Source organism: Leptinotarsa decemlineata, unplaced genomic scaffold (genome assembly GCF_025532065.1).
Source record: "Leptinotarsa decemlineata unplaced genomic scaffold, Ldec_3_MD MMD2_tig00026358_RagTag_RagTag, whole genome shotgun sequence".
NCBI lineage: Eukaryota > Metazoa > Arthropoda > Insecta > Coleoptera > Chrysomelidae > Leptinotarsa > Leptinotarsa decemlineata.
This window is the reverse complement of record NW_027412703.1, coordinates 9,189,904-9,204,706: the sequence shown is the minus strand read 5'-3', so window position 1 is coordinate 9,204,706 and position 14,803 is coordinate 9,189,904. Positions and strand designations below refer to the sequence as shown.

At 34.4% G+C, this 14,803-nt stretch overlaps 2 protein-coding genes across 4 annotated transcripts in view; one reads left to right on the top strand and one right to left on the bottom strand.

Annotated features, from left to right (window-relative positions):
* The window catches only part of LOC111508777 (uncharacterized), a 272,401-nt gene that overhangs the window by 205,272 nt on the left and 52,326 nt on the right, over positions 1–14,803 (top strand). The window lies entirely within an intron of this gene.
* Positions 5,650–13,361, bottom strand: LOC141486551 (uncharacterized). Its single transcript, XM_074184692.1, has 2 exons — positions 12,860–13,361; positions 5,650–7,556 (listed from the first exon to the last, which is right to left on the bottom strand). Exons 1-2 carry the CDS (start codon positions 12,883–12,885, stop codon positions 5,888–5,890), a joined length of 1,695 nt encoding a protein of 564 aa, XP_074040793.1. The 5' UTR covers positions 12,886–13,361; the 3' UTR covers positions 5,650–5,887.

Below are 14,803 nucleotides of genomic sequence, written 5' to 3'. Positions count from 1 at the left end.
TGTAACTTTGAACAATACAATAAAAAAATTGATAGAAATGGGTGATGGCTCTACAGTGAAGGTAATTGGAGTCGGAAAAGTAGAAGTTGAAGCATGGAACGGAGAATATTGGGTAAAAACTGAGCTCAACAATGTATTATTTGTTCCAGAATTTAAAATAAACCTGTTCTCTGTCGGAAAAGTATTAGATAAAGGTTTCACTTTGAAATCCAATAAAGAAAAGAGTGAAATTATAGACCGAGAGGGCAAAGTACGAGCCATTGCACTGAGACAAGGAAAGTTTTTCAAAATGATGTTTAGATATCAGAAAGAAAACAACATTTCACAAAGCAACGTTGCTATAAACCTAAATGATTGGCACTCAAGACTGTCACATTTGAATTTTGAACAAGTAAAAGATATTTTAAGGAAAAATCAAATAAGTTACAATGAAAAGCGAAAGAAGCCTTTTTGTGAAGATTGTTTACTCGGTAAACAGCATAGACTATCTTTCACCAAGAGTGAATCGAGGGCAACGGAAATAGGCCAATTAATGCATGCAGATTTATGTGGCCCTTTCGAAACTGAATCTATAGGAGGATCAAAGTATTTTTTACTTGTAAAGGACGATTACTCAAGTTACAGAATAATATACTTCCTGAAACATAAATCAGAAACATCAAAAAAATTAGAACTTCTAATAAAGATGGTAGAAACTCAGACAGGAAACAAATTGAAAGTTTTAAGGACAGATAATGGTCTGGAATTCATAAACAAAGAGGTACAGGGATTGACAGAAAAGTATGGAATAAAACATGAAAAAACCTGTACTTACACACCGGAGCAAAACGGCAGAGCAGAACGCGAAAACAGGACATTGGTGGAAGCCGCACGTACCATGATATATAGCAAAAAACTTGGAAAAAAGTATTGGGCTGAAGCCATAAACACAGCAGTTTTTGTATTGAACAGAGTTGCTATTAGTAAACACAGTGGTAAAACCCCATTTAATTTATGGAATGGAAAAGATTTTGATATTTCATTTCTAATGGAGTTTGGATCTCGGGTATCTGTACATATTCCTAAAGAAAAACGTCAAAAACTAGATCCTAAAAGTAAAAGAGGGATCTTAGTCGGATATAGCGATGAAGTAAAAGGATATAGAATATATTTTCCGTACATAAACAAAGTGGAAATACACAGGGATATTGTAATACTGGCAGAAGAACAAGAAGTACAAAAGAAATATGAAAAACTAATAACCCTTGACTGTGAAAATCAGTTGGAAAATAATGAAGACCTACATGGTACTGAAGAAGTAGGAAAAGAATTGAAAGAAAATGAACAGGAAAATACTCAGATAGTAAATATGCAAGAAATTAGTTATAATGAAATTTGTGAGAACCAAGAAAGTGATGAAAATGAAAGCACAGAAACAATGGAACACAATGAAACAAGAAGTACGATCCCAGAAAATGAATTCACACTACAAGATAGAAGAGGAAGGTCAATTAAAAGACCTACATGGCTAGATGATTATGAAACATGCTTTTACAGTGTACAAGAAGAAAAAATAAACATAAAGGATATAGTAACAGAAGAAAATTCTACTTTTTGGAAAGAAGCAATGGAAAAAGAGTTGAATGTGTTGAAAAAGAACAACACACGGACTGAAGTACCATGGCCAGATGACAAAAAGGTGATAGACAGTAAGTGGGTGTTGAAGATTAAAAATGATGGACAATATAAAGCAAGACTTGTAGCCAGAGGCTTTCAGCAAGAAGTCAGTGATGATCTATATGATATTTATGCCCCAGTGGCAAAATTATGCACCTTTAGAATTTTATTGGTACTAGCAAATCATTTAAAACTACCCGTATACCAAATGGATGTACAGAGTGCATTTTTATATGGAGAAATAACTGACGAGGTATATATGTCTCTTCCTGGAAAAAATAAAATTAATTCAGATACTGTTTGTAAGTTGAACAAATCTATATATGGCCTTAAAAAATCACCAAAATGTTGGAATATAAAATTTGATAATCTAATGAAAAAGGAAGGATTTGTTAGATCAGAAAACGATTTTTGCTTATATTCCAAGATTTTGAGTGAGAGTAAAACATATATTTTACTTTATGTAGATGATGTATTATTGTTAGGAACAGATTTGGTAGAAGTTGATAATGCAAAAAATATTTTATCCAAAACTTTTTCTATGAGCGATTTAGGTCAAATTTCACAATATTTAGGAATCAATGTAAAACAGAATTTAAAGCTGGGTTGTACAGAATTGGATCAAACTGTTTATTTAAAACAAGTATTAGAAAAATATGGCATGTTAAACTGTAAACCTATGTCAACACCGCTAGATTCAAATTTCGATTTTAAAACTTTGAAAGACGGCACACTCAATGAAAATTTGGTTAAAAAATGCCGACAAATAATAGGTAGTCTTATGTATGCTGTTATGGGTACACGACCCGATTTATGTGAAAGTGTAACAATGTTGAGTAGATTTCAAGATAAAGCTAATGAAAATGTGTATAAAGCTTTGAAAAGAGTACTTCGTTATGTTAAGAAGACTCTTGATTTGAAATTAGTTTTCAATACTGATTGTACATCTGATATTTTGTGTGGATATGTTGATTCAGATTGGGGAGGGGATGTATTTGATAGAAAGTCTACTACAGGCTATATTTTCAAACTTAATGGTTGTACAATAATGTGGGCTAGTAAAAAACAACAAACTGTAGCCATATCTTCCACAGAATCTGAATTGTGTGCTCTTACGTTAGCTATAAGTGAAGCTTGTTGGTTACGTAAAGTAGTGTCAGATTTTTCTTTATTTTCATTGAACATACCAACAACAATTTTTGAAGATAATCAGTCTGCAATCAAAATTGCACAAAATCCTGAAAACAATAGAAGATTAAAACACATAGATATAAAATACTGCTTTATTAAAGAAAAAATAGATGAAGGTTTAGTTAAAATAGTTTATATAAAAAGTCAAGACCAGCTGGCTGATGGTTTAACGAAACCTTTATCAACAATAAAATTTTTGAACTTTAAAAAGGGTTTAGGTTTAAGTACTTAGTTATATTTGTATGAGAATAGGATGAAATAATTTCATTGAGGGAGGGTGTTGAAATGTCAATGAAACTATTTCATTAAGTAGTCTGTTGTCAAACGTCAAGGTTGTTGAAAATAATAGAAAGTTAGTCGTTGATTTTGTCTCATGTTAAAAGTATTGTAATTTATTTGGTTCTTATAAAATAAAATAGTGCTCCGCAAAGTGTTGCTTAATAATTCTTTTACCCAGAAGAAAGAAATCGACAATACGAAACAACTAGAACCGTCTAAAAAATATTGAAATTCTCCACTTGAATATCAATATATTTTTATTTATATTTGAAATATGACAGCGAGACTCACCTTGGGCACACCTTACAGACTCGTGGAACGTTGTGTTTCAGAAATGTCTAATACTTGAAACGTGGATACCTCAACCAGTCACCAAATTAAATATTTTGGTCACACCGATAACGAACCAAATAATAAGAGTTATAACTACTGGTAAAAATTTGAACGCGTTTCTGATTGGCAAATGTAAATCAGCGGCTAGGAATATTATTTCGGTGATGTTTGTGACACTATATGCGTATTTACAACTGGTTCATGCAAAAGTTTTTTGAATTTCTCACAAAAAAATCTCCTGAGAAAGCACTTTATATACTACGAACGATTTTATGAATCATAATGAATTTTTAATGTACTGAGAATGAATTTTTCTTTACTCAGTGTACTTTTACGTTCAGTTATTTTATGCTATTCCACCGATCGATCAGTCACAGATTATACTTGTCGAAAACGAAATTCAGTATTATCGTTATTATTTTCACCTTGAGAGGAGTTGCTTTTATCATCAATCAATGATCAATTTTCACAATTTTGAATTAGTAATATACAGTAAATTGGATTATTAGGGTCTCTCAGTCAAAAAATCAAATACCAAACTCTGCTCTACTTTGCCTAGCTTTCGCTCCTAATGGGAAACTCCTTCGCTTTCTTCGCCATTGAATAACATTACAAATGATACTTACAGTAAAAATGAGTGAAAAACAATAAATTGAACACATAAATTCATGAAGAAAGGTAAACATGTATGCGATTATTTTGGGTTTGAGAAATGTCATACCTTCACATAAATGTCATTTTTCAATGGGTATGATGATTTCATAACCTTTGACTAAATAAATTATAGACTCTGAAGAAGCTTCCCATAGCAGGGGAGCCCACGATGCAAAATGGAGATTTACTCGAGCGTCATTGAGACATATTAGGTTGCATAGCTTAGATGATAAGAAGAAAAAAATGTTATATAATATATACCTTTTCATCGGTGGGGAAAGCGGCTATAGATTTTTAAATATGTAAAAAAATACTGTTGCATGGACATACTCGAGCGTGTCAGATATTGATAGCATCAATGTTCTACGTATTTTTAATAATGTTGGTATGTTAATCTGATCGTTTTCATGATGTGGGGGGTTGTACGTAAGGGTTAAAAGTAAAGAGAAAAAAATTTAATCGAGCGCGTCAGATTTTCTAAGGGGGTGTTAAGTGCAACAAAAAAAAAGCTCTCTTTCAATAATCTGACGATTTCGATCTGACGCAAAAAAATTCGCCATTTTGAAATACTCAAGCGCGTGCTGTTTCATAATCTGACGATTATCTGAAGGGATTGGCTTAATCAGACAAAAACAATATTTTTTTAAAATTTCTTCAAACTATATTAATTGATAAGCTCAGGAAATAACATGCAAATAAATAAGTGTATGTTTTTTGAGTAGAATACTCGTATTTATGAGAAAATGATTCTAAAAAAATACTCAAAAAAATAAATTTTTTATAATTAATCGATTAATTAATGAACAAAAGAGAAATGAAACTTTATATGTTTCTTACCGTAACGTTATTTACAAATAAAAGTGGAAAAAACATAGAAAGTTCAATTTCTCTTTTCTTCATTATGATTTCCTACCACGTAGTAACGGCTACATCCATCAATTAATTGATTAATTAATCAACATCTTCATCACGAACGAGTCTCTGTGATCAGCTGTGATGGCGTCATGGCCACAGAATTCAGAGTGGGGACGGAGTGAGAGAGTAATAGATAGAGAAAAAGTAAATAGAGAATAGAGGAATAGAAACTTGGAGAGAGAAATATAGGTATCACATAGCTGCACGCAATAAACTTTATCGACGAATTTTTGTTATTTCGGCTTGCGGAAATCGTCAGATTATATATTTTTCGTTATCCTTGAATTATTTTCTTCAAAATAAAAAAAAATAGCTACGCTCGAGAATTTCGAAATGACGTTATTTTTTTACAACTTTGCTGCCCTCCCCTTTTTTCACGTCACTCTCAAATTGTCAGAATATTGGAATATATACTTTTTAGCAGGTAATTAACTCACCCTACCTCAATCTGACGCGCTCGAGAATTTAGTAATCTGATCCTTTATCCCTCACATGAGGTCTTATATATGGGGCTCATATTTGGTGGAGGTACTCAACCGGGTAGAAGGTATCCCCCTGTATATTAATCCGCCGCGCTTTAGTAAATCCCAAAATCTTTGCCATTAGAATTACGATTAGAAGCGAAATATAACTTTCGGATGTCAAAGTCCTTTTTTAAAAATTAATTTTATTAACAAAAATTGATGTTAACAGTATGAGAGCAAAATTATAACTGAATTACAAAAGTATTCTTCCCATGAAGATAAGAATGCTTGCACATCAGTTTCCCAGAATCGCGAGATTCTGCTTCAGCATGGTCAGCGGTTCACATGGGAACGGGCGATATAATTCCTCCCCCCGAAGATTCAACGTAGGAGGGTCAGCGAGGAAGTTGAACCCTAGACATCTCGATATCTTGACTTGGTTCGGATGGTCCATTGGTTTTGCACCCTCTGAAGCCAATCTTCTTGTGCAGTAGGTACAAACAGATTGATACTAGGATCAAGTAGATAAACATCGTCCAAAAACTTGGGATATGTGCTACGTCTTTGAAAGATATAATCGGTTCGTTTTCCATTATTGCGGTTTTTATTGAATGAAGTTCGTCCAGGTTCAGGTCATCAAGTTGGATCCCTATTGATTTGGGTGGCTCTGGCTTCCCTTCTTCCAAGTCTGGTAAGATGATTGGTTCACTATTGGTAACTTGGTGATCGTTGGTTATGATTTGGTTGCCACAGGATAACTGGCATCCAATTGGAATGTCGAATAGATAACTTCCAGGTAGTAGGTTCTCGATTTTGTTCTGGTTCTGGCACTTGAGTTTGGTAGTTTGTTGAGCCGGTAGGAGGACAACCCATTTGTTTGAGTTATCTAGTTGTCTAATGGCTGGTCTCGATAAATGTATGACAGTCTGCTTACAAGTGGAGGTGTTCTGGACATTGAGTAGCTGGATTTCGCATGGATTGTCTTCTGTCAGCTCTCTGATGTTGGTGGATGGGCAGATATAGGTTCGATGGGAGATCTCCAAACAAGGATCGCTCAAGAATGCATACAATTTTTCGTTTTTTGACAAATATTTGTTTTGGGGTATAACAGCCTTAAACTGACCCTTAGTTAATATCGGAATAGAAAATAGGTGATAGTAATCGAAATTTGATGGATGGGTAATTGGAATATGCAAGATATAGGTTATTCTGAAATTTGATATATAGCTTTTGAGGCTAATAATTTTTTCATAAAGCAAAGTATTCTCGAAACTTATTTCAATTGGTAGTTGGTCTTTCTCAACGATTTTATTCAATTTTTGCAGTTCTTTGAACAAATCTTTTGTTTTTATAATACTAGGATGAAGAATGTTCAGTCTAGAAAATTGTATTGAGTTTTCAACATCTTGCAAAATTGAATTTATGATTTCAAATGTATTGATTATCTGATTCAAAATGTCTTTAATAAACATAGAGTTTTCTTTATACGTTTGATTTTCAACAATTTTTGCTATTTGATTAATTTTTGATTCCAAAAGCCTTTCGTTATGTTTCACTTGCTGAACTGTACTATTGAACTGATCAATTAATGAGATTGAGAGTGAGTTTTGCTTTTTGATATTCGTTACTAGATTATTTTGATTATCTTGTAATTCTTTGATCAGGCGGTCATATTTTTCACCATCGTTGGAATCTAAATTTCCTGTGATTGACTTGAAAATGGATCCAATTCCGTTTATAAGACCGCGCTTTGTTCTAAGTGGATGTGGTAAAATATTGTTGAGTCTATCAGTCACCTCCTTTTCCGAAAATTCTAATATTTTTAAATAGTTAGATGTGTCCCATGAGTAGTCTTTGTGACTGCCTACAAGTGTCCTTACATTTTTTGAATGGAATTTCAGTTTATTTACCTCCATGATTATTGGATTTAAATCATAATAATGAATAAGTGAATATGCGTGCGTTTCGACTTTGGCTGTTCCAAGTTTGAGAGGAATAAGTCCTGGATTGTTCTTTAGGTTTTGTTTAGATATATTTTCCTGGAGTCCGAGAGTTCCAGATAATCTGAAAAATTAATCAATTTTTAATGGGAGATGGGTATTTTTTGAGGGGACGTTTTAAATTGTCCATGTGAATTTTTTGTTGGTTTTCTGTAGAAACTGTTTTCATTGTATGATCGACCGTTTTGATTTGAGTTGGTTTTTGAAATTTATTTGCATCCTTCTGCCTAATATGTTTTTTCACGTAAACTTTTTGTTTGGTTTTGAATACAATGGGATCATCGCGTTTTTTATTTTCTCGTTCTACTATCTTTTCCTTTTGCTTTATTAGATCCGAGTTTATTTTGGAATAGAGGAGTTTCGATCGTTCCTTGTGATCATTGGTGTAATCATTTAGTAATTTCCGATCAATATCAATATTGAAAGGATCATTGGTTGAAATGTGACCACTTATGATGTCAATTGGCTTGAGTTTTGTGACCGAATGTATAGAGTGGTTGTATGCCAAAATTGCGTACAACATTTTCATTTTTGGAGGGGTTTTCAAAAATCCTCTAGTATTGAGTAGACGAATGTGTTCTAGAATGGTAGAATGGAACCGTTCTATCATTCCATTGGATTGAGGATGGTGTGGTGATGTGAAATGAACTTCGACTTTGTGTAATGCCAGGAGTTCCGAAATGAGAAAGTTATTGAATTCGGTACCGTTGTCAACGATAATTCGTTTGGGGATACCATGATAAGAAAAAAATTGAATGAGGTTGTCGGCTATTTCCGTACCTGTCAAGGAGTTGACTAGGTATGCCTGTGCGTACTTTGAAAAACTGTCTATGATTGTGAGGAATTTTCTACTTTCGATAGTGAATGTATCCATATGTACGATTTCGAAAGGTTTGGTTGCTGTAGGGGTGATGTTGAGCTTCATTTTGATGGGGTTTCGCTCATATTTGCTTTGTTGGCAAATAAGGCATTGATTAATATATGTTTGAATGGTTTCTTTTATGTTCGGCCAGTAATGTTTTTCCTTAATTCTTGCGAAAGTTTCGTCAACACCGCGGTGGTTTGACTTACCATCATGGTGGTTTTTGATAATTTCTTGAACGTCTTCTTTTTTTGTAACGTCCAGAAGCTTTTTGGTACACCTTTTGAATTTTATAGAGGGCCACTTGAAATATTTTTGAATTGTTGCCGAAAATGGTTCATAAAGTTCGGGGTTTTCAAAATAGACATGGTACTGCACTCCTGGGGCGACATATTCTTTGATAAAATTCAAAATATCGTTTTCTGTATTATTTTGCGATATTTGTACATGAATTCTCATCTTTTTCTCGAACAGAATGGTAGTTTTAGGTTTGGCCGGAGAATGGAGAACTGAGCTTATAATCAACTGATTGAGCCCTAGGTTCACGGCACACTGCGCTATTGGAATTGTTACAACAGGGTTCTGTTCAGCATTTGAGTGAATGGTGTCATCTTCAAGGTTTTCGCGTTCTGGTAGGGGTTCATCTTCTATTTGTTCGATATTAGGTTGCAATGGTGAAGAAATGTCATTTCTTCCATTACCTGTGGAAGGTAATTCATTGTCTTCGTGTATTCTGGGTTCTGGTAGGGGTTCATCTCCTGTACGTTCGGTATCAGGTTGAACTTGTAAAGAAAGATTGTCATTTTCTGTGTGACTTTTCGGAGGTAACTCGTTGTTCGTATCATTTACATGCATTTCGTTAGGAGGAATCATGATGGGGGAATATTCAGTGTCCAGATTGGGTTCTCCAATCATCAAAATATCGGAAGAGGGTTGATAATCCGGGGTTTCAAGGCAACGACTTACTGGGTTTCCTTGACCACTGAAAGTGACACCTTGATTTGTTAGACGTTGTGATTCGTCTAGTATGTCATCCAATTCCTCCCAAAAGGTTTTGGTGTCCTTAGTGTGGATTTCGACACGGGATAAAGCATCGGCGTTGGTGTTCAACTTGCCTTTTTTGTAGATTATGGTATAATCGTATTCCTCTAGTTTGATCCGCCATCTCAGCAATTTTGAGTTGGGGTCCTTCAGAGAGAATAACCACTGAAGGGGTTTGTGGTCAGTGACTATATTGAACTTTCGTCCAAAGAGATATGGGCGGAAGTATTTGGTAGTCCATACGATCGCGAGAAGCTCTTTCTCAATGACTGAGTAATTTTGCTCAGAGTCATTCAGGGTCCGAGATGCGTATGCAACTGGAAGGTCTTGGCCTATAGGGCCTTGAGAAAGGACAGCTCCTAGGGCGAATTTACTTGCGTCCGTGGTGAGATTAAAAGGTTTAGAAAAGTCGGGGTACTGTAAAATCGGATCATTGATTAACAGATTTTTGCAGGTATTGAAACATTCCAAAAACTCTGCATTATGTTCAATTTTTGCGCCTTTCTTCAGGCATTTGGTTAATGGTTTCGTTAGTCTAGCGAAATTATTGATAAAGCGTCGATAGTAACCTAACAAACCCAAGAATCCTTTGATCTGTTTGATGGTTTTTGGGACGGGGAAATTTTTGATGGCTGTGATTTTATCTGGATTCGGCTTGACACCTTCGGGAGTCACGACGTGTCCCAGATAGGCTACTTCCTTTCGTAGGAATTCCGATTTATCCAGCTGAATTTTGAAGTTTGAGCTTCTCAGCCTGTTGAAGACAGATTTAAGGCTCTCAAGGTGTTCTTGGAGAGAAGTCGAGAAGATAATAATATCGTCGAGGTATACCAAGCACTTTTCGTTCTGGATACCACGAAGGATATTATCCATTACGCGCTGAAAGGTAGCTGGCGCGTTTTTCAAACCAAATGGCATTCTCAGGTACTCATAATGGCCATGTTCCGTATTGAAAGCTGTTTTTTCAATATCGTCCTCTTCCATTTCAATTTGATGGAAGCCACTGGCCAGGTCGAGTGTTGTGAAATACTGGCATTTTCCCAGTTTGTCCAGAAGATCTGTGATGTTAGGTAAAGGGTATTTGTCATCTATCGTTTTCTCATTGAGCTTGCGATAGTCAACAACAACCCTCCATTTTTGCTTCCCAGAAGCATCGACCTTTTTGGGTACCACCCAAATAGGCGATGACCAAGGAGAATTGCTTGGCCGAATAATTTTCTGGTCGAGCATTTTTTTGATCTGATTTTCGACTTCTTGCTTGTGTATGAATGGGTACCGGTATGATTTTGTATACACCGGTATTTCATCAGATGTTCTAATTTGGTGCTTTACACGGCTCGTAAAAGTCAGCGGGGTATTTTCATAATAAAATATGTCAGAGAATTCTTTGCACAGCGAAAGTATCTTAGATCTTTCCTCGTCATTCAAATGGTCACATCGAATTTTTGAAAAATCTAAATTTTGCTTAGGGGAATCATCAAAATTATGAAAATCGATTTTTTGAATTTCGTTCTTATCAAATTTTTCAACAGCGATTGGTTCTGAAAAATTCAGGGTTACTGGTTTGGTGGTGTTGTTCAAAATTGTAGTGAGAGCTCTACCTTTATTTGCAACAGTAAGACACTCTGGCAATTCACAATTATGAAAGCGTTGGTGAGGTATTATTATTTCACCATTCTGAATTGATGTTTTGACCTGTATCACTTGCTCAGATCTTGGAGCAATTGTAATTAAATTGAGATCGCTTTTTGTTTTTTGAAACTTCAGTTTTATTTTCGCATAAGGAGTGATAAGATAGCCATTACCAAAATCTAGGTTAGCTTGTAAAAGTTTTAAATTGTCAAGACCAATTAATCCTATGAAAATGTCATGAAATTTGAAAAGGAAAAATTTTAAATGTTTTTGTTGTGGCAAATTGAATAATTTTGAAGCGGGCATAGATGCGCTATATTTATGAGCTGATTTTTGGAAAACTGTGGAAACAATAAACGGGTCGTATTTAATCAGATTTGGAAACAGTTTTTGAGCAATTTCTGGATCTATAAAAGATTTCGTGGAGCCTGAATCAATGAGAAATTTTGCGTCATATTCCGGAAATGTTATATATGATAATTCGCTAGAACTAGAATTATTGAAAGAAATGATTTGCGGAACTAGGTTTGATTGTTCGTGGTTGGCATTTCCTGAAAATTTACCTCGGAATTGTCAAAGTTACTTTCCTGATTTTCATTTTCGCAGTATAGAAATTCGTCATAATGTTCGTTATAATCTTCTTCAGCGTAATATTCGTGTTCGCTATAATTTGGTTCATTTTGAGTGTCACTAACTACCGTATTAAATAATTCTTCTGATATAAAATTTCTTTGGGGTTGGTTTTGAAATGAGTTTGAGGGACCTGATCGATAATTAGGGGCGTTTCTTGTCGAAACACTCATTGGTACTGGTTTATTTGTTTGATATGTATTTCTGGTGGATACACTCATGGGTGTAGGTTTTGTGAGGTTCTGATTCTGATTGGGCCTGAAAACATTTCTGTTTTGAAATGGTTGTCTAAAAACTTGCGCGTTGGTAAAGAATTTTTGGGGTTGGCTTGGTGCTCGTGGCTGAATTGGTATTGGTTGTGAAGGAAATTGATTTTGCTGTCTGAAAAAGTTATTTGGTGTACTATAATTATTGACAGGAGAAGAATTTGGCTGTCTGATCTGAATTGGTGTTCTAGAAGGTTGAAAGTTTGGTCTAAATGTATTCTTATTTGAGAAATTTTGGAAGTAATGTACATTGTCTTCCTGTAAAACAAACTGCAATGCTTCACTGAGAGATTTGGGTTGCATACAACGTATTGTAGTACCCAAGGGTTCCTTGAGCCCAGAAAGAAAGGTTTTCAATGCCAAATTGCTATATAAATCTCTTTTACACCTTTTAGATTCTTGTGTGATTTCGTGAACGTCGATATAATTGCACAATAGGTTCAATATATTTAAACACCTATCATAGAACTGTTGAGGCTTTTCATTAGGGGATTGCCTAAGCATAACCATGTCTCTGTTAAGGCAAGTTTCATCCCTTTGATCGGCAAAGTTTCTGGTTAATGTATCCTTGAGTTCTCTCCAATTTGAAACATTCTGTATATTGGCTACTACTTTAGCATTGCCTGATAATTTTGAAATGAGACAGTTCAGCAAATAAACATTTTGAAAACTTGTCGGCTCAGCCACATTATAAAAAGTATTAATTATTGAATCACAAACTGCTAGATATCTATTTAAATCATTAGGGTTGCCGTCGAATTCAGGCACACACCTAAGGTATTCTGAGTTGAATTGATTAGCCATTATTATATTTGAACTACTAGAAGAATTAGGCAAAGAAACTGAAGAGTCAGCTGAAGGGTTTTCGTTATTCAAATTTAACTTTCCAAGAATTTGAGATAAGTTATCAATAGACATTTAAAAATTACGACTTACATTAAAATTGTAAGAACTTTGAGCATCCTTTATAAGGTAGACGACTGGTTCCTCGATTTTTGATTTCCAGAAAGACTTCCTTGCGAGACTGGACGATTCTGTTCCACTCCCCGATGATCTGCCTGTTGAGGGTAGCTAAAGGTCCACGATGGATTGGGTTTCTTGATGTTTGAAGAGCCACTCCTTCACAAACACCTCCACAAGACAAAACAACAAGTTCGATACCCGATAAATCGTTGAAACGAAAACTGCACGTTCGATACGTTCAATTTCGAGTATCCTACCGACTGCGCCAAATATAACTTTCGGATGTCAAAGTCCTTTTTTAAAAATTAATTTTATTAACAAAAATTGATGTTAACAGTATGAGAGCAAAATTATAACTGAATTACAAAAGTATTCTTCCCATGAAGATAAGAATGCTTGCACATCAGTTTCCCAGAATCGCGAGATTCTGCTTCAGCATGGTCAGCGGTTCACATGGGAACGGGCGATATAATTAGCGAAAGCTTGGCGAAGTAGAGCAGTTTTGATTTTTCATTTTTTGATTGAGAGACCCCGTTATTCCATTTTACTTTATTTTCAGTATTTCAATATTAATATATTTCACATATGATATATAGGAGTTATAAAGCAACAAATCCTTCTTGTAACATATATTGATATGTATAACATCAATATCAAAGTCTATTATGATAAAAGAATGATAATTAATGATATATCATTGATAAGGTAAAATCTGGTTCTATCCAAAACGGAAAGAATCCAATGTAGCGCCCATAAGAAAAAATGAAGTTGATGATGATGGCCGCAAGACGAAATGTCGTATAGCAAACCTGAAAACACCATTATGTAGCAGTGTCATCGTAATGACATCGTAATGACATTCATTCACATATTTGATTGAATCTCAGTCATAAGGAATCTTGTTTAATTCGAACGGGTTAGGTACATATTTAGGAGTGACTAATTTTTGTGAAAGAAAGTTTTTATCTTTCTACTACTCCATCTTGATACAGAAAAGGAAGAAAGTGAATAATTTTTAAAAGAAATAACTTCATACATAGATGTGCAGATCAGACAAAGAGGTAACTTTCAGACACATACTGACAGACAAAGCCTTCCAGAAACAACTACGTTCATAATATATAAACATTGAATTAAATGAAAGAAAAATTATTTCGAAACAAATACTCTTATATGAGCACTGAATTATACAGAAACAATTTTTTCCACTCAATTTGTATTACAAACATTCATCATGGAATTGAATCAGATATTATCATTCACAGGATTTTTACACAATATACTAAATAAAAGGTTAAACTTTTACTCACATGGAACACTGTCATGCTCACTGGTAGACATCGATTTTTCGCTGTAAGATACTTGCCTTTGGGCTCTTCGATACTAATCTGGATAACATTATGAGAAAAAACACACAATTCATTCATAAATCACGATTTTTTTATATTTGTGTAGAAATCCTGTGAATGATACCTGATTCAATTTCATAACGGATGTTTGTAATACAAACTGAGTGGAGAAAAGTGTTTTCTGTATAATTTAGTGTTCATATACGAGTATTTTTTTCGAAATAATTTTTCTTTCGTGTAGTTCAATGTTTATATGAAAGTAGCTGTTTCAGGAAAGCTTTTTCTTTCAGTTTCTGTCTGAAAGTTACTTCTTTGCATGATCTACAAATCTATGTATGAAGTTATTTCTTTTGAAAATTATTCACTTCCTTCCTTTCTTTGAAAGATTCCCTTATTATCATGTATCAACATGAAGTAGTAGAAAACCAAAAACTTTCTTTCTCAAAAATTAGTCATTCCTATATAACCCATTCGAATTGTACGTTCAGTCAAATGGGGAATGTTCCTCAATTTGGGTTATTACAAAAAATGCAAGTTTGAACAAAATAAAGTTGAGTTTAGTTCATGA

What these genes read in the sequence shown, in the direction of transcription:
- LOC141486551 (XM_074184692.1), bottom strand. Translation starts at nt 12,885, where the DNA reads ATGCTCAAAGTTCTTACAATTTTAAT. An exon ending in AAAGTTCTTACAATTTTAAT is followed by an intron (nt 7,557 to 12,859) that starts GTAAGTCGTAAT and finishes TTAATTTTTCAG; the next exon opens with ATTATCTGGAACTCTCGGAC.